General features: G+C 40.1%; 1 protein-coding gene across 1 annotated transcript in view; it reads right to left on the bottom strand.

Moving 5' to 3' along the window:
* Nucleotides 1–1,803: 1,803 nt before the first annotated feature.
* The window catches only part of DGKQ (diacylglycerol kinase theta), a 103,764-nt gene continuing 85,184 nt past the window's right edge, over nucleotides 1,804–20,383 (bottom strand). The window contains exons 16-23 of the mRNA XM_074273413.1: nucleotides 16,397–16,548; nucleotides 11,438–11,586; nucleotides 8,684–8,865; nucleotides 7,166–7,266; nucleotides 6,488–6,634; nucleotides 5,846–5,957; nucleotides 5,091–5,243; nucleotides 1,804–2,321 (exon numbers count right to left, since the gene is read on the bottom strand). Of these exons, the coding sequence (XP_074129514.1) occupies nucleotides 2,217–2,321; nucleotides 5,091–5,243; nucleotides 5,846–5,957; nucleotides 6,488–6,634; nucleotides 7,166–7,266; nucleotides 8,684–8,865; nucleotides 11,438–11,586; nucleotides 16,397–16,548 (1,101 nt within the window). The 3' untranslated portion in view covers nucleotides 1,804–2,216. The remainder of the gene's footprint in view (nucleotides 2,322–5,090; nucleotides 5,244–5,845; nucleotides 5,958–6,487; nucleotides 6,635–7,165; nucleotides 7,267–8,683; nucleotides 8,866–11,437; nucleotides 11,587–16,396; nucleotides 16,549–20,383) is intronic.

Below are 20,383 nucleotides of genomic sequence, written 5' to 3'. Positions count from 1 at the left end.
AATGCACAGGAAGACTTTATAATCTCTAAAGTTTTGGGTTGGATTTAGCATATCTAACAATTTTTTTTAAAATCCCCATTTTGAAGTAAAACAGGTATATGCAATTGAATACTGGGAGTTTAAATAAGCAGTCAGGCAGCCTCATCTGTTTCCTAAAAACATTCATAGCCCTTGAAAAATGGATCTTCCCTACAGTCTAACAAAATGTAAACTTTCCTGCTTCTTTAATTAGCTCAGCTGGATTTGCAGTCAATCTGCCCAGGGAACTACATATCGGGGTCACTCATCTAATGAATGAGGCCGGGTTCCCACAACTTACGGCCAAAGCACCATTTTAAAGAAGAGCGAGTGGACGCTCATCATATAGCCAATGGCAGCCCCCGTGGGATGTTTCAACGAAATGGTCCTTGTCATGTTGTGACTACTGATCCTGACTTTAATCCAAAGAGGTAGGATTTGAGGTTGAGGGAGGTGGGTCAGGTCTGAAGGATGGATCTGAAGCTGAATGCCCAGGAGAACTGAACACATCTCTCAGTACCATTAGGGAAAGAATGACCTAAGCCCTCATGTAGACTGTTCCCTCTCTTGGTCCAGCTCTCTGAGGGTGCCATAGGAAAAGTTCTCTGGCAGGGAAGAGATCAAATGTTCAGACAGAGGCCATTTGGGGTCCACTTTATATAGACCAGACTAAGAATTTAGCATAAAACTACCAAGACGAAGAAATAATGGCTCTTCATTGTTAATTCAATCTTCTTAGTTGAAGTACCTCTGGAATCTTCAAAAAGCATTTCTAATTTTAGTGCATCACCCAGCCTCTACAACCCCACACACATGGCAAGAAATAAAACCATCTACAGAATGGGCATTTTTTTCCTCCAAAGGGAAAGGCCTAATTCTTTGTACAAATTTTCATTCTGAAAGAGTATAGCATTCTTGTGGGATAAATTAAGTCCTATTATCCACTGCCTCTCTCTATATTAGCAAAGTATCATTCTTGGGTCTACATGATCAAACTGGCTACTGGCCAAGATGCTAAAGAAGGATGGGCCAGTAAAAAGAGGAGGAAAGTAAAGGCAAGAAAACACCCTTCAAGGGATTGTTTGCAGAAGGAAGTCTAGGGAGGGAAAGATAAGACATTACAGTAACATCACTAGTCTCGGCTCTCAATGTGAAGCCCTTTTGTGGGGATAACAGGCCATAAGAGATGATTTGTCCAAAGAAGAGAACAAAAAAAAAATCCATCTCCTTACCCTTTATCTTCTCAACTGCATCTGTTCTTTTTCCTTCTAAATTTTTTTCATAGATTACTTTCTTTCTTTAATATTCATTTTAATTCAATGGCACTACTGTATACACACTGGGGGTCTCTGGCACCCTTAAGTACATAATTTAAAGATAGGTATAGAGTGTCCATTGGAGATGACATCTTCTGTCAAGCAGTTAGGAATATACGTTCACGTTGACCACAGATTCTCACCACAACAAAGTCTGGCACTTGGGAATGGGGAATGTAATAAATATGACTGATCCCATAAATGTCTCCATCAAACCCTTCAAAGATATTGGGATAAAATGACTATGTTAATATAACTTGTACTACCCAACTGGAGCTTTGGACAGGATGTGACCAAAGCTAAAACTGTGTGGAAGGCCTCATCAGGTTTTCTGTAAACACCCACAACAACCAAGAACTTAATGAAAAGCCAGCTTGATGCCAGATGAGTCTGGCCTCAGTAATGGAGATCAACGCCCACACCTTTTCTGATTCTTGTTTTCCTGGGAGCAGTTGTGTACATGAGAAGCCTTTTTTTTTTTTTTTTTTTTTTTTTTTTTTTTGTCTGGGAAGAACATCCTAAGGACCTGACAAAAAACGGGCCAGAAATTACATTCAATGGATAAGTAGATGCTTATGGTTTGATTCTGGTGCGAGTCAATAAGTAAGTTTGTCCCCAAGCCTACGCTGAGGCTAATCTGTTTCTTCTTCTAACTTCTTTATATGGCAAACCTCAAGATGAAGGAGTAGGTTCCTGAAAAGCCATGAAATGCACACATTTCCAAGCCAAGAGCACAAGGGGCAGATGGGACTTAACACATGGGAAACATGATGAAAGGGCAGCAATGAGCATGGAATATCAGCAAGCCTTCCTTTCCCAATTCTCTGCCCCAGCCCTGGGTGCACTGGGAGACATTCACTGGCTAGGGCTCCACAGCCTTTTCTATTTCAGCTCTCCTTCTGAGCCTCCAGAACTGTCAACTTTGGAATCCTTCATGCTTCCTGTTCCTTTTTTCTGCTTCTGCTTTGACTTTTTCAACATGTGAACCTGTAAAGGTAGCAGAAAAAAAGATGAAGATTTGTCATTAAATTGTTATGTAATGGAATCAGAGGTCACAGACTTTAGAATTTAAAAGATAATCCAATGGATCTGGAGGGAGAGGAACTAGGTTTGAATCTTGGGCTCTATCTCCTTGCAACCTATGAGGCTATGATCCTCACTTCACTGGGCCTCAGTTTCTTTATCTGTAAAATGAGGTAGGATAAGATAACTTCTAAGATTCTACAAATATTTTCTCTTTACTGATAGGAAAATCATAACCAGAAAAGGAAAGGAACTTGCTCAAGGTCATATAGCAAATTAACTATCAGCATCATGCTCTTTTTAAATAGATGCTTTTTGTTTTTAAACAACAGCATTTTTCCTTAGATACTCCCCACCCTAAAATCTACATCATAACAAAGAAAAGCAGTTTATCAAAATCCAAATGATGATACCTGACAGTGTATAGACAATGTAAACACATGCCCTGCTTGTGGTGTTCTACATGTCTACTGAAAGAGTACAAGGAGGGCATGAGAGAGGGAGGAAAGGAAGAAGGAGAAATGGAAGAAGACAAGGAGAGAGAAGGAAGGAAGGAAGGAAGGAAGGAAGGAAGGAAGGAAGGAAGGAAGGAAGGAAGGAAGGAAGGAAGGAAGGAAGGAAGGAAGGAAGGAAGGAAGGAAGGAAGGAAGGAAGGAAGGAAGGAAGGAAGGAAGGAAGGAAGGAAGGAAGGAAGGAAGGAAGGAAGGAAGGAAGGAAGGAAGGAAGGAAGGAAGGAAGGAAGGAAGGAAGGAAGGAAGGAAGGAAGGAAGGAAGGAAGGAAGGAAGGAAGGAAGGAAGGAAGGAAGGAAGGAAGGAAGGAAGGAAGGAAGGAAGGAAGGAAGGAAGGAAGGAAGGAAGGAAGGAAGGAAGGAAGGAAGGAGGAAGGAAGGAAGGAAGGAAGGAAGGAAGAAGTGAGGAAGGTAATAAAAAAAGGAGGGAGGAAGAAAGAAAAGATGGGAAAAAGGGAGGGGAAAGAGGAAATTAAGGGAGGAAGGCAGGAATTTAACCAATATAATCTCATTTGATCCTCCTAAGAACCCTGAGAGTTTGGCACTATTGTTATCCCTATTCTACTTGGATTATTCAGAATAAGAACCTGAGAAGTTTATGCAATTCTGCCTTACTTAAATCAGATTCATAAACAAGTCATCCCCCCAAATCTTCATTGGTCTTCTTTGAAAACAAAGGATTAACAACCAAAGTTGAGGAAACTGAGGCAGATTTAGTGACTTGCCTGATGTGAACTTTGAGCTGATCCGGGCTAGTACTCTGTCTGCACCTCCACCTAACTATCTCTAAGATGTTCTTTGTCCTTTGTTCCCTGGGACTGAGTTTTGATATTAAGGTTCATTAGAGCTGACTACCTTCTCCTGACGTTTTCATTTCCATTTTATAGTTAACATGTACACTGTTCTCCAGGTTCCTGTGATTCTCTCTTGAAACACACCACATGACTGTTCCAGATGTGGCAGGGATTTCATGCACCAAGTTATTTATCTAATGTAACTGCTGCTAGATGAGGTCACACAAAACCCGATTTAGAAAATAGATTCTAGGAATGAAAGCCACTTCAAAAAAAGTCGCCTGTTTTGTCTTTCCATAAAAAAAAAAAAAGCATAGCAAGCTTAATTTTTCTACAATTATTAGAAAATAACCTTAAAATCTTAACCAAATAGCACATTCACAAGAAACCTTGGCTCTTGCTGCAAAGAGTTGGGGAAAATAAAAAATTTCTTTTGCTCCTGAAAGAAAAATGCTAGGGGTTATTTTTTTCCTCCTTCAGAAATTCAAAATTTTTTTATTGATGTCCTTTGTTTCTCTAGCACTTTCATTTCTCAATATATTCCTCAGGCAGAGAGCCATCCCTTGCAACAAAAAATAAAAAAGAAAGAGAAAACTAAAAGCGATTCAGCAATATTAACTAATACATCAACCCAGCCCAGCAGTATATCAAGCTCTCTGCTCCTTCTATCTCTGCAATAAAGTGGGGGAAGGAGGGGAGGAGATGCAGAAAAATGCTGTTTCCCTAATTCGTCCCACACTCGGCTGCCTTAATCATCTTGGAACTTGACTCCCATCATGGCCTCTAATTAAGGGACACATTAAGACCCCATATCATCTTTGAGATAATGATAACTACTCACATCTCTAAAGCATTTTGTTTACATATAGCATTTTTCTTCACAATTCTTGTGGGATTGGTAATGATGAAAGGGTATAATTTATAATCGCATTTTTATGGCAAATGAAATAGGCTAAGATATGGAACAACTTGCCCAGTTACACAGCTAACAAAATTCAAGGCTGAAAGTGCAACTGAGGTCTTAGGAGGAACCTTTTTCAATGCACAATTTCTACCTGAGATCTAAACTTTTATGTCTGGCATTTATTACTTCATACCTTATTAATACAACTTGCTCCACTCCAAGCAAATCTATTTTCTTACTGTCCTCAATATAGATTTTTAATCTCTGGGGCTGGGTTTATGCTTCTTCCTTTATCAAATTCTCTCATTTTAACAGAGGCTTTGCTGTTGATTTGCTTGTGCAAACTACTCTGCCTATCTGTCTCTCAGTTCAATCGCTTATAGAGTTAACAGTGACTCTTCTACTTTCAGATGTTTGATATGAAAATGAAATGAGTTGAAAAATGCTGAAAGCACTTTGTAACCTATCGTACTAGGATAAGACATTTATATTAAATATAAGATGGACATGGTCTGAAAATGTGTACCTTTGGTCCAGCAGCAGAAATGATCATGTGGCCTGGGGACTGAATCCACGGCTCCCCATCAACTTGCACTGGGATTGGCTTGAGGAGGGTGACCCGGAAATAGGAACCTTGAGCAATTCGGATTCCTGAGCGCAATCCCCCCTGCACTTGGCCCTGTGAGGATGAAGGGAACTATTCAGTGCTTTCACCCTCACAAGCCAAAGGCAAAATTCTAAACAGATTTATATAAAGTCAAAATAGTATAAACACTCATAGAGATCTACAAGTAATATACTACAAAGATTTCTCACTCTTCATTGCTCCTCTACATCCTCACCATCCTTCAGGATCTAGCTCATGTGTAAATCCTCTAAGCTGGATGTCAATAGAATGAGGAGGACATTCCACAGAGGGAGAGAGAAGCAGAAGTGATATTAGTCTTATCATATACAGAGAGAAGAGAGAGGAGCCTGGTCTAGATGGGAAGGAGGAGGACAAAAAGGGATAACAGAAGAGATTAAGTAGCTTATTAAGGGCTTTGAATTGTAGTTGATGATCTAGGATTTTATCCTATAGTCAATGAAGAGCCATGGATGGTTTGACCAGAGATTCTAAACTCACCAGCTGCCATGTCTTTTCCATTTTCTCTTCCCTTTCCTTCCCCTCCTAGTCTTTGAACTCCAGAGAAACCCAATTACACTCTGTGAACTCTGTCACAGAAACATGAGGCTCTCAACAAGAGGGAAGAAGTAAATCCTGCTTCTCAGAGGACTTACCATGTGAACAACGCCTGTCACCCCAACCACCTCCAGCAGACCATCATCAATCCGTGGCTTCTCAAACCGAGAATCGTTGTCAGACCCCCAGAGATCTGCTCCAGAGCCCCAGCTGCGTCAACAAAATCAAGAGCAATGGAGGTGAGAAAAATCTGGGATCATGTTTCAAGAGAGGTGGAGATATGGTTATTTCAGAAAAATGAGGCTTCTTTTTAAATATTCCATAATCCAAACTACTCATTCACACTGATCTGTTCTTGCAGAGTCTAATCTCTCAGGTTTCATACAACTGATGAACCAACCTCCTTTGAGGACCAGTTTGGGTACCCTCCTCCATGAAACCTTCCCTGATCTCTCTAGCTGGAAATGTGACCATCCCCACTATTTGTACCATCACAGAATTTCTAAGGCTGCTTGGCATTTTCTGGGTACTTCATCTTATTTTAACTTGTACTAAGCTTATTTGTGAATGTTTTTCAGTGCCGTCTCTAAAACAGGGCAGAGTTTTTGTTGTGGTTGTTTTTCAATTTTGTATTATTGGGGCCCTGCATAGGGCAGGTTTCCAGTAAATGTTAGCTGAATTTAATTGAACAACCCCTTGTTTGGAACCTGCTGAGCATCAGCACTTGGGGTGCTTGTTACCTGGGGATGTTGATGAAGATCAGTCCCTCGATGTTTGGTAATTCCACATCATGCTGGTCCACCTGAAGTCGGATATCCTTATGGAGGTTCCTGGTATGACTGATCTTCTGTAACCCAACTTTGACATACACTCCTTTGTTGTGGAATCTAAAGACAGAAACCATTCTTACCCTCACAGGTGTCGCTAGTCCTTCCCTCAGTACTAAAGCCTTGAATCAAAAGTGAGGAGGCGTGGGACTAGTTGGCTTACCTTATGCTCCTTAGCTATGTGGGAGCTTCTTTTAAGGGGAAAGGGAAAGGGAAGGAGGAGGTAATAAACATTTATTAAGCACTTATTATCTGTTAGGCACTGTGCAAAGTGCTTTACATATATCTCAGTTGATCCTCACAACCTTGGGAGTAAGTGCTATTATTATCAAAATTTTATAGATGAGGAAACTGAGGCAGACAAGAGACTATGTAACTTGCCTAGAATCTCACAGCTAGTAAGAGTGTAAAGTGAGGCTCTTCCCAAGCCTTACTATTCTTATCTATATAATCAGGGACCTGAAATCAATGAACTCCCAGCCCTAAATATATGATCGCAAGATCCTAGGGCGGCCAAGCCCAATATAAATTTCACCTTGCCCTTAGTCATAGGCTTTTTGTCACAGGTTTTAGAAAATCCATGATGACTACCTGCTAGTAAATTTGCCTGGCTCCTCTTCTCTTGCATGGTGGAAGTCCAAACTCAATTCTGCATCGATTCCGATTCCACAGTAATTATTCATCTGTACAATCTGGAGAAGGCAGGGAGAGAAGAAGCAAAGTCAAAAAAGAAATGTCACCATGAGAAGACATGAGTCTCTGGGCCATTTTTGCTGCTCTTGAGCTAATCCTTCCTTATCACCCAAGATATAAAGGAGACACCACAAAATATAGCTGATTTTAGACCCTTTGGGCCTATCCCTCAGTGCAAAAGGAATAGATTAAGCCTCCTCCCCCATCTCTTTATGTCTACGCCATTAGGCTTAGGCTGCGGCATCCTTGGCCCCTTCCTCCATGCCTTGACCCCTCTCACCCATTCATCTTCCCCTCCTACTCATCTTTTTTTTTTTTTGCCCTCCTATAGCATTTCCCTTGCTTGGATAACTTGGGATAATTAAGAGCGATCTGGGACCTGGATGCTCATTCGTTTATGTGACCCTGACCAAGTTAATTTACTTCTCTGAACCTCAGTTTTCCCAATTCAATTTTAAAACATTTATTAAGCTTTTACTTTTGCCAGGCACTATGCCAATTCTGGAGATGCAAAAATGAAATGGAGGTGGTGAGAAATATAATGTGTACAGAGGTAAATGAGAAAGCATATGCAAGGTAATTAAAAGGAAGATCGAATGCCCCTAATTGGGGAAAAGAGGTTATGAAATCAGGAAGGCTTCATTTAGTTAGTGGCACTATAGGTGGGCTCTGAAGGGAGTTACAGAATCACATTCTTTTCTTTAAATTTTATTAAATTTTTTTATTATAGCTTTTTATATACAAAACATGCATGGGTAATTTTTCAACATTGACTCTTGCAAAAACTTCTGCTTCAGGCACATTATTTTCAAATGGTGCCCAAACAATCAAGTGAATTTGCTATGATGTTTCCTACTCAGAGGCCAGTATATAGCTTGTTTTCAATAAGTAAATTTTTTTTTAAAGCTACCATCTCACCATGCTTAAATAGAAAGATATGAGAAAAAAGTAAAGTATCTAAATCCTATTTACTATATGTAGATTCTGGATAAATCACTCAATGCTGGGATGGAGGACCTCAATTTCTTCATCTATAAAATAACAGTGATGGACTAGAAAATTCTTAAGGTTCCCTCCCAATTTTGGCTAACATATTTTACTCTTCCTACTCTGTAAGGACAGAGTATGGTCTAGAGCAGGGGGTTCTCAAACTATGGCCCACAGGCCACATGCAGCCCGCTGAGGACGTTTATGTGGCCCACCCAGTTGTGGCAAATGGGCTGAGGGGCGGAGGCAGAGTGTGAGGTTTTGTTTTTACTATAGTCCGGCCCTCCAACAGTCTGAGGGACAGTGAACTGGCCCCCTGTTTAAAAAGTTTGAGGACCACTGGTCTAGAGTCACCTCCATTCCCAAAATCAGAATCTTGATGGATGAACAATTATTCTATTATTTCAGGTAATGAAAAAAAAAAATTACCTTTGGGGGCTCTGGATCAACCAGCCCATTCTCAGTGTTTTCGACAACATCCTGAGCGTCCAGAAGAATTGTCCATCGGTCCATGAGGACGTGGTCAGCTTCATCCACAGACACCAGAATGGAGAATGGGTCCTCCCCGCTGTAGCCTGCTCCCCAGCGTAGCACTCTGCCCAAATCATTACCTGGGACAAAAGGGGGCACTTATACTTTCTTAAAACACCCAAAGTAAATAACTATTTCCTTCCAAGTCCTAAGTGAGTCTCAAAAGCTAGGGACTAAAATTGGATACTGTCCTAACCTCCAAAATCTCCCTTCTTATTTATTCTATTTTCTAGTTAAACCCGAGTATTCATCAGGCCCTCTAACATATTCAAGCTATTTTCCCTTATTTTGCTTAAGCCTTCTCTTAGACCTGGAATCATTCCCCATTTCTACCTGTGTAATTCCTATGTATATACTTCATTATAGAGTTATACTTCATTTTAGTTTTTTAAATTCATTTTATTTTATTTTCAGTTCTGAAGTCTTTCCCTCCCTTCTTTTTTACTCTCATCCATTGAGAACAAAAGCAATTATAAACATATAGTCATGCAAAAGAAATTCCCTCATTAGCCATTTCCAAAAAAAGGAAAGAAAGAAAGAAAAAGAAATCTGCTTCAATCTGCACTCTAGATCTATCAACTCTCTGGTGGATACTATGTGTCATCAGGAGTCCTTTGTACTTGGCTATCGTGTCAGTCATACTCCCAAGTCTTTCAAAGCTGATTATCTTCCCGATGTTGCTGTTACTGTACGAACAGTTTTTCTTACTTTATTCTGTGTCAGTTCATACAAATTGTCTGTTTTTTTTAAGCCATCCTGAGGTATACTTCAAATGAGAGATACCTTGGTACAGAGGTGTAGGACTGAGCCTTGAGAATTTGACTCCCCACCTTAGAAAAATCTAATTTCCCTTGACTCCATTTCCTCTGTAAATTGAAAGGATTGGATTCCAAGTTCCCTCCTAGCTCTAAGAATTTGTTACTTCAATAGAGATCCTCCTAGTTGAATGTACTTTATTCAACATCAGAAATCTCCTATCACTTAATGCTTCTCTTGCATAATTAGCATGTCTTTCTCCTCCCCCTTTTCCCACTATGTGAAGTCTCCTGCATGTCTTGGAAGACAGAGAACTGTGTCTTATTTATCCTGTCTCCATTAGCAGAGTCTAGGATTGTGCTCGCAAAGAATATGCGCCTGATAAATGTTTGCTGGACAAATGAAAGGGTAGCTGCTGAAGATGGGAAATGCTCCTCCCCCTAAATTGGCTGTTAATGCCTTTGTTGCTGTCATTGTTCAGTCGTTTTATTCATATCCAACTATTCATGACCTCATTTTGGAACGTTCTTGGCAGAGATACTGGGGTGGTTTGCCATTCCCTTCTCCACTTCATTTTACAGATGAGGAAACTGAGGCAAACAGGGTGAAGTGACCTGTCTAACTAGGAAGTGACTGAGGCCAGATTTGAATTCAGGAAGATGAATCTTCCCGACTCCAGGTATGGGGCTCTATCATCTGTGCCACTTGGTGGCCTTGTGAATACCTAGAATTCCCTAATAGCAGCAACTTCAAGCTACTGGCCCTGGGCCTCGCCAGGGACAGGGTAGATACTGGACCTGTGATTTCACTGGTACTGGGAACACCTAGATGAGGAGATTCCTTCTGCCAAAGAAGTGTCTTTCCTATCTTTATGCAGGTGGTCACACTACCTGGGAATGGAGAGTATGTATCATCAGGAGTCCTTTGTACTCCTAATTGGTTATTGTGTCAGTCACACTCCCAAGTCTTTTAAAGTTGAACATCTTCACAATATTGCTGTTACTGTACAACAGCTCCCTTGATTCTTCTCACTTTACTTTGTATCAGTTCATACAAGTCTTCTCAAGGTTTTTTGAAATCATCCTGAGATTTACCTCAAATGAGGGATACCTTGGTATAGAGGTAAGGGTCTTGATGCCTTTCAAAATACAAATATTTCTGAGGAGGAAGCTCTTTTCAGTGACCGACACCTCTGTATCTCAGTATGAATGAGTTTCCATTCCTTCTTGGGAGCAGGTTTTATGGGGAGAGATAAGAGGATAATGGCTCCAGAGGAATTGGAAACTGCCTTTGAACAGAAAACTGAATTTCTTGCATCCTTTCAATAATTACTCAGGTATGTCCCCTAGAGCTATCCTTCCCCAATTACCAGCACCCCCTCTAAGTGTTCCAGCTCTGTCTCCTGAAAAAGAAGACTTAAGGTCATGTTCTGATCAGAGGTACATGGAAAGTACTTGGTAAACCTTAAATTACTAAAAACACGTGAGTTACTATTTTTCTCTCAATTGCTAGTTCGTATTCTCACTGTCTATGAGGCAGCAGAAAGAATTTTGGACTTTCCAAAATCGAGGAGAGTAGGTTTGGGATTTAGGCTATGACAGTAACTGTAAACTAGGTTACTTCCCTTTCTCTAGGTCTTATGTTTCTCACACTTCTCATCTACAAAATGAGGGAAATATAACTTCTATTCCCTACCTCATAGGGCTGTTGCGTATCAAGTACTTTATAAAACTAGAACTGCTACAGAAACCAGGAACAATGGGAATATTTTGACATGGGCTATCTTCATGGTGCCCATCTGCTGCTGTTTGTCATGAAATGATTCTCTTTCTCTCTCCCCCAGGATGTTACTTCCTCCCCCTTAAGTCCTTACCTCCAGGATCTGAATGTGCTCACCTGTGCCCAGAGGTAGGATGGCCACAGAAGGCTCTGGGCATGTCAATTTGTGCCGGATCTCTTCCAGGGCTCCCAGCACCCAGCCCACAGTGCCGTCCCCGCCGCACACCAGGACCCGGAAGCAGGGAATTTGGGAGAACATGTGAAACCTTATTAGAGAAAGAAAAAAAGCATCTCAATCACTCAGGGGCTCTACAGCAGCGTCAAACTCATTCCTAAGAAATTCTGACTCCTAAACAACCAACCTGAGCAGAAACTTCTTCATTCAAACACAGAACCAATTTCATTTTTTAATTAAAGAGATTTATAAGAGATCTTAGAAGAACCAAGGAAATGGCCAAGTGTGATACCTAGAGGAAAACTTTGCATTCTAAGTAAGAGCATGATCTAGTCAAAAGAAGCTGTTTAGGAATCAGAGAGCCTGAATTCGGGAACTGGATATCACCAGTTCAGGTGACAGCATCGAGCATTTTAGTGCTACTTTTAACACCTTAGTGCTTCCCTTCTGAGCCTTCTTTTCTTCATAATATCTAATAATAACTAGCATTTATATAATTCTTTACAGTATGCAAAGTACTCTACCTATGTGATTTCATTTGATCCTTACAATGACCCTGGGGAGTAGGGTATGATTATACCCATTTTACAGATGAAGTAATTGAGGGGAAATAAAGGTGAAGTTCTTTGCCCAGGGTGTCAGAGGATGTTATTGGTGACAAGTCCAACATTTATGTAAAATGATGATAAATCCTGCCCCCATCTGAGATTTGGTAAAATATTAGATGGGAAAGCACCCTGGAAGGCTAAGAGTGCAACTGACAATGGGAGGAACTGTTCTGATCCCAGCTCACACACCTTACTCTTCGGAGGGACACGCTACGGTCTCAATAGGAAAAATCCAGAAGGAGGGAGCAGGATGTCATCTGTTTTGTTTAAGAGGTTTTTGTTTTGTTTTGTTTTGTTTTGTTCAGTTCTTCGGTGCCCAGGAGACAAGACCATGTGACCCTGGCCTCTCTGGGCAGAAATCTGAATACTTTATGCTGTCCTTAAAAGTTCAGTCGCTGAATGATAAACAAGAGCCTTCTATTCTCTTAAGTTGGCAGGAAGAACATGTCAGAGGAATTACTGACCCAAAAAACCCCTTAAGTGTGTTTATAACTTTTTTCTGGCCTGCTTTCTTTGTCATCCATTAGGGCCTCTGAGACAATACTTGACATCATGGCTCTCCTAGTCCCTGGATTAGTGAGAGTCTGCAGTGGGGGGTGTCCATATACAGAGCTGGCTGCCTGCTGAGGCAAAGCACAGGTCTGAGTCCGTCTGCATGGGCTGCGGGGTTCTGCCCTGCGAAGGTGAGGAGTCCACCATCTTGGGCTTGAACCTGCTGGCTCAGCAACTGACTAGCTGTGTGAACCAGGGCAAATAACTCTCCCCTCTATCTCAGTCAGGGGGCTGGTTGATCTGGAAAGTCCCTCTCAGCTCTAAGTACAAGAAGCTCTCCCGTCAGGGCCTAGCTTAGCACAATGCAATTCTCATTTCTAGAGACAGATCGAAGGTTCTTTCGGACATAAGTCATTCTCTCTTCCTATCCCCATCCCCATGCCTTCAACACTTAAGGACCCCAACATAAGACCTACAAGAGGGAAAGAATCACTCATTCTTGAATCTTCTCAGTACCTACTAACTCCAGATCGTAAGGAGAAATTACTGGACAGCGGGGCTGTGAGGGAGCCCCTCCTACCACCCTGAAGCTTCCTAGTCTCTGTCTCCTTCACAGGACTTGGAGCCAGATTTATCCAGTATCAGTGAGTCCTGTATCACATCCACAAAGAACAGCCCTTTTCATTTACCTCCAAATAGAAGAAGGCTAATGTTTTTACATGAATGTTTATTGTGCTCATCCTTACCTGTATCTCCCTCTGCCCTCCACCCCAATTCTTTGCTGGATAATCTAACGGCACCTAATCCCTTAGGCAGAATATGAGCTATCCCTCAGGGAGAATATGAGCTATCATGATGGCTCCTGTCCTTTTCTCCCTTCTTCTTTAGGCGAAGGTCCAACATATATAAAGATCCGGGGATTAGCAATGAGAATGCTAGTCAGATTGTCAACCCAAAGGCGGCCTAATTGGTACCCGATTCATAGTATCTTAAACCAAATAGACTCTTGGGAAGAGGAAAAATGGGATGGCCCACTGAACATTGAGAAGGAAGCATCAGGATTGAATTCATTCCATATCCAATAATTAGGAAGGAAGATACTTGCCACTTTCAAAAGTTATGGAAATAATGATCAAAGAAATTATAAATAGGATTCAACCAACTTTATTCTCTCTCCCTTATCAAAAAAAAACTGCTCTCTCCCAGGTTTTTTTGTAATGTGTATAAGATTATGAACAACCTTATGAAAGATTAATTACTAATATGAGAAATGCACATCCAAACTACTGTAATGTTTGATATTTTACCCAGCAAATTGGCAAAGGTGACAAAAGATGGGAATAGTTTATGCTGGAGGGGTTGAATAGACAGAACATTAAGACAGCACCGGTGGGTCAAGGCTGATTCTGAGAAACAATATGGATTGATACTAAGAAAGTGGTTCTTTAACAAAGAGGTCCCATTCTAGAGAGGCCAAAAGTTAAAAAGAGAAGCCACATAGAAAGCAAAATGTTTAAGGCAGCACCTTGATTGTAGCAAACAACTGGGACTCTAAGAATATAAAATTCAGAATGCAACCATATCTGCATTAGTGAAAGGACTATCCTCACTGGGAATTCCCTACACAGGAAAAATCAGAAATGTGGTCCAAAAAAAATCAAACCATCCTGGAAACAAAATATCAACTTGAGAAATGAGGAAATGGCAAACTAAAATATGATGCATGAATATACTGGAATATTACTATGCTGTAAGAAACAAGGAAGAATACCAAGAATCAGGAGAAGGCTTAGATAAACAGATACTACATGAGGAGGACCAGGAAAATGACATATACAATGAAAATGGAAGCACACAATGATTTGAGAAACACTGCGTGGTTATAATTTGGCTACCAAGCAGAGAGCAGAAAATGCACCTCTCTTCCTTCTGTAAGGAGGCTATGGGTGTGGAACGTGACATATACTGTCAAACTGGGTTGATGTGATGATGTTTTTTTCAGGGGACAGATCTCTATGGAGGGGAAGTAAAGAAGAAAACAAGCTCTACTTGGAAATGAAAGTGGCAACATCAAAAGCCTGTGATAAACAAAAGAAGGTGATAAAAGATATGAAAACATTTTCCATTTTAAAAATTCATACAGTGAACATTTGCTTCATTGATGTTGATGTCCTTATTGTTCCTTCTGATAAAAATAAACAGAAAACCTTCCCCTAATGGCCAGAGCTCCGGTGTTAAGCCTCTCTATTCTTAGCTGAGCCAATGTTGAGATAACAAGACACATGGTCCGTCCTGGGGCTCATACGCAAAGTGATTTTTAGCTTTGTAAGCTCGGCCAGATTTTGTGCTCCCTTGGCATTGCCTTTGAGAGGTCATCACCGGGTTGGGGAACTATCAGAGAATGTACATGCTTTCTACCCCCAACATTCGAGAAGGTGGGCACACCTATTACTACATCTCCAGGCACAGAGTTTAGTATTTTGTGTCTCTTTGCCAGGCTTGGTTTTGTTCAGTAAAGTTTAGTTATTGGTATTTAAAAAAAATCAATATTAGTTTCTTTAGTTTGATTTTTTAAAATAAGATCTAATATGGAAATAGGTTTAACAGAAGTTAAGTGACCTGCCCTGGAAAATAGCAAATAAGTATCTAAGGGCAGATTTGAACTCAACTCTATATGACTCCAGGCCCATCCTGCATCACCTCGCTGCCTTAATTAATTATTTGATGGAAAAGCATTTATAAGTGCTTATTATATGCTTTGAGGGCAGGAACTGTCATTAAAAATTTTGTTTTTATCCCTGGAGTCTAACCCACAAGGCTTTTGAATGTAATAGGTACTTAAATATTTAATTCAATTGAACTCAATTAAATTGAGAACCCTGAGAATAGGGCTTGAAAAATAATAATAGCTGATATTCACATAGTGCTCTAAGGTTTGGCACCCTTACATTGTTTGGGTATTGTTTGGGCCTGACCACAACACTACATGCCAGGTGTCATTATGCCCATTTAACTACTGATACAACTGAAGCTCAGTAGTTAAATAGTGGCCCATGGTGACACAGAGCGAGTAAGTTGTATAGGAATGATTCAGATCCAGGTCTCTCCTGCTTCTAAGTCCAGTACCCTTTTAACTAGACTATGGTAACTAGCATAAATACATATATATCCATCCCGTTAAGGTTTGCAAAGCAAGTACTTCATAAATATTACTTTGGAAATGGTCTAAGGGAAAGTCTTCTACATATGGATCCCGACAGAGTTTCAATACATTTCTACCAAAAAAGAATAACTAGCTGGCAAGAAGTTTTTATGTCAGATGAACAAACCCTGGACTAGGAGTCAGGAGACATGAATTCAAATCTTACCTAGCACCAGACATCTATATCACTTTGCCATTGTTCCTTCTCTGAACCACAATTTTCTAAGCCATAAAACGAGGGAATTGATTTAGATGATCTCTTCAATCCCTCCCTGAGCTAACGATTTAGAGAGCTTCATTGATTTGCTTGGTCTTTTGTACTAAACCCTTCAATCCGGTTTACTGCCCTAATCCCAAAAAAAGGCAACAAAAAGGTCCAGCTGTGTGTGTTCCAGGAGAGAAATTCAAGGTCAGAGAGATCCTGTTTACCTGTGCTTGCTGATGGTCACAACCCTCACACCTCCACACCAAGTCTATTCTCCAAACACTTAAGCTTATTTGTCTGAGGTACAATAAGCTGGTTGCACAAGAGGTGAAAGCAAGGAGAGGAGTGAAGGAAATTTCTGCAGGATGCTACTTACAGCTCAGTGGCAACCTACCCGGGAAAAGGGCCTCCATTGGTGAGCTCAAAGACCTGATGAGGATTCAGCAGCTTCCTGAAGCTACAGAGCAGATCTCGACCTTTCAGTCCTCCACTTTTTGGGTTCACAAACACAAGGAGTGGGCAGCAGTGTGAGGGCAGCTTCGTGTGCTGATAAATACAGAAAGACCATGTTAGAAAGACAGCAACACTGGAAACCATGGGCAAGTGGGCTAACATTCGAGTCAACTCAATTTTTCTTTCCTGAACCAACCCATCTGGACGATCCCTTTTCAGATGGGAAACAGAAGTTTTGTTAGTGGCAGAGAGTGTAAGTGTAGGACTTGACTTGATGTGACTTTGGAGAAATCATACCACCCCCTGACCACATTTTCTCCTCTTTAAAAAGAGGATATTGGGATACAAGATCACTAAAGTTTCTTTAAGTTCTACATTATTTAATCTATTATGATTATTAAAATTAGATAAATTACTAAGTTAATTACAGAGATTAGGTTAATTAATTAGGGTGTTGGATTATAAAAATCTAGATAATTTTTGTGAGCAACACTGGAAGTGAAAGTGGAAAGATCTCTTGACTGGAAACAAGGAGACCTGGTTCTGGTCAATTTTGAGCTGAGCTATTTTGTGAATCATTTACTATTTCCACTTCTTTCTCATACAATGAAGATTTTGTATCACTTCCAGTCCTTTATTTCCCTCCTTTGAAACAAAGGGATGGTACTAACAACTGGGAAGGGTGATGGAACAGATGGACCTGTTTGTGGACGGGCTGCCCAGATCTCACCAGCCCAGTAGGTGAGACTTGCCTATTCATCTCAGCAGCAAGGGATGGATTTTACTCAAAGTTTTAGCCAATGACTTCCCCTCCTTGAGAAATTCCCCAACCTCACTCTTGTCCCATTAAAGCTCCTTCATTCAAATGCTAGGAGCTGCATTTTTTATTTCCTTCACAGGTTAATTGTACACTATTTCAAAGTCCAATTCTTTTTGTGCAGCAAAATAACTGTTTGGATATGTGTATACATATTGTATCTAACATATATTTTAACGTATTTAATATGTATTGGTCTACCTGCCATCTGGGGGAGGGGGTAGGGGGAAGGAGGGGAAAAGTTGGAACAAAAAGTTTTGTAATTGTCAAAGCTGAAAAATTACCCATGCATATATCTGGTAAATAAAAAGCTATTAAAAAAAAATCCCAGGAGCGAAGACTGAGCGATTATCTGCCCACTAGACTGTCTCTGGCCAGTGTTTAACCCAGTGCCTGACACATAATTAGCACTCAATGAAGATTACTAATCAGTGCTGGGAAGATTGAAGAACAATCACAGAAGTACCAATACAATAACTATTATTCTCATTTTTAAAGAAATGTAAAGTTAAAACCCTGAAATTGGACCTAAAGATCAGGTTTCAAATCTGAGTTCTGCATCATCCTACTAATGTCGGCCACATCACGCCAGCTCTCCAGAACTCAGATTCCTCATCCATAACATAATGCTATTTGACTATATAATCTTTAGCTAGCTTTCCAGAACCCGAACTATTCTACAATGTACACTTCTTGCCATCCGCATTCAGAGAGAGAACCATGGAGACTGAATGTGGATCAAAGTACAGTGTTTTCACCTTTTTTTTGGATTGTTGGTCTTTTTTTTTCTTTCTCATTTTTTTTTACCCCTTTGATCTGATTTTTCCTTGTGCAGCATGACAAATACAGAAATATGTTTAGAAGAATTGTACATGCTCAAGCCTATATTGGATTGTTTGCTGTTTTGGGGAGGAGAGGAGAGAAAGGGAGAAAATTTGGAACACAGATTTTGCAAATATGAATGTTGAAAACTATTTTTACATGTATTTGGAAAAATAAAATACTATTTAAAAAAAACATACACTTCTTACAACAATCCAAAAGGAAAGGTAATATACACTACTATTTCACAATTACTCCTATAGAATAATTAGTATAACTATGATCATCCCCATCTTATAGAGAAGAAAACTGAGGCTCATGGAAGGAAAGTAAATTTCCTAAAGTCATACATTTAAAAAATGGCAAAATAGGGGGCAGCTAGGTGGCGCAGTGGATAGAGCACCAGGCCTGAAGTCAGGAGGACCTGAGTTCAAATCTAATCTCAGACACTTAACACTTCCAAGCTGTGTGACCCTGGGCAAGTCACTTAACCCTAACTGCCTCAGCAAAAAAAAAAAAAAAAAAAAAAAAAGGCAAAACAAGGACTGAAACTCAGGTCCCCTGACATCTAATCCAGTGCTCTTTCCTTTATGTACAATAAGAGGATACTTCAGAGGAATCCCAGAGTATTTGATGGCTCAGGTTCCCCCAGAGTAAAGATACTATTGGGATCTGTATAAATGGAACCTTCTGCCTCTTAATGACTCTAGTTTTGACCAAACTGAAGCTGGTTAAGTCACATTGAAGGGATCAGAGAAAAGGCTCTGCTCTTTTCTGTATTTTCTTCTGAAAAATGTATAATTATTTCCATCTCTCCCAATATCATTGTGAGGAAGGGGTTTCAGAAAGCCAAAAGTGTTATAAAAATGATTATCGTTACTGAATTTGATATTAACCAAAATCTAACCCTAAAGCCCAAATTACCTGGACCCACTGTTTGACTTTAATTCTTAGAGAGGAAAATAGTAGTAAAGCAAATTCTTATTAGGGACTTAATTAGAAAAGCAATTTCTAGGGTGTGTCATGGGTTCAGTGTATAAAAGACAGTTTCTTTTAAAATCTTCCCTATCTGTAATCCTGAGAAATAACTACTGATAATTCAGCATGATAGTCCCTGGACCCTACAATGAGCAAGGAAAAAACATAACACATTTATTAGATTTAGATATTCTGGAAAGTTTGTTTGTTTGTTTTTTTAACAAAACAATTTCAGCAGGAAGGATACATTGGACCATCCAGAATAGCCCTCAAATGGATGATGAACAAATTATCCTTTAGGATATCCCCAACAAGTGTCATCCAGTCTCTGAATACTTCCAGTGACAGCGAACTCATTACTTACTAAAGCATATGTCCTTACATCCAACCCAATTCAATTCACTAAGCATTTATTAAAACTTTAGTTATGTACAAAGTGATAATGCTGAATTTTGGGGATAAAGAGATAAAATATAACACATAACCTCTGACCATAAAAGAAATGCAACCCAGCAAGGGAATGACATATAGAAATAGAAAAATAGGATATACAGAATACAGATCAGTAAATGACACATTTAGGAGAAGTCAAAAAGAGGACAGAGTCTCAAAGGCAAAAGGCTAGATGGTTCTAATTATCTGGAAGATTTTCTTCCTTCCCTCCCTCTTTCCTTTCCTTTTTTCTTTCCTCCCTTCCTTCCTTTCCCTTCCCCTTCTCCTCCTCCTTTTCTTCCTTAACAACGATTGAAATAGAAACTACATCCATCCTGCCTTCAAGAGAAAAGTCTTCACATTAGACAGATTTGATTCTAATTATTACAGTAATATGGAATCATAGACCGTTACAGGTCAGCGACGTGCAAAATTGGAAGAAACATTTAGTGTGAGCCATTCCTGAGTAGAAATTCTCTCTACAATATGCTCAGCACACTAGCCAAAATCTCATCCCAAGAGACAGAACCCACTACGTTCTGACGGAGTTCACTTCACTTTGGGACAGCTGCAAAGTATTCCTATTAAAGTAAACAATTATAAAGCTGCTATTCTGCTCTCTTCCCCACCACCCACTCCTCCACTGCTTCCTTATCCCCTCCATCTAAGTAGAACTAACCTCTATTTTCATGTATATCAGACTAACCATCTCCAGTTATTTCAACTAGTCTGGATACAGCTTGGTCTCCAGTTCCCTTCTAAATCTTGCCAATCTCTTATGAATGTGCTCTAATTGATCAGTGAACTATAATGCTGGGAACTAGACATAATATTCTCTATGTGATAGTCTACAATATGATTATATAGTCTCTATTTCTA

This window comes from Sminthopsis crassicaudata, chromosome 6 (genome assembly GCF_048593235.1).
Source record: "Sminthopsis crassicaudata isolate SCR6 chromosome 6, ASM4859323v1, whole genome shotgun sequence".
NCBI classification, from domain to species: Eukaryota; Metazoa; Chordata; class Mammalia; order Dasyuromorphia; family Dasyuridae; genus Sminthopsis; species Sminthopsis crassicaudata.
The sequence above is the reverse complement of the archived record's forward strand: the minus strand, read 5'-3'. Positions and strand labels throughout refer to the sequence as shown.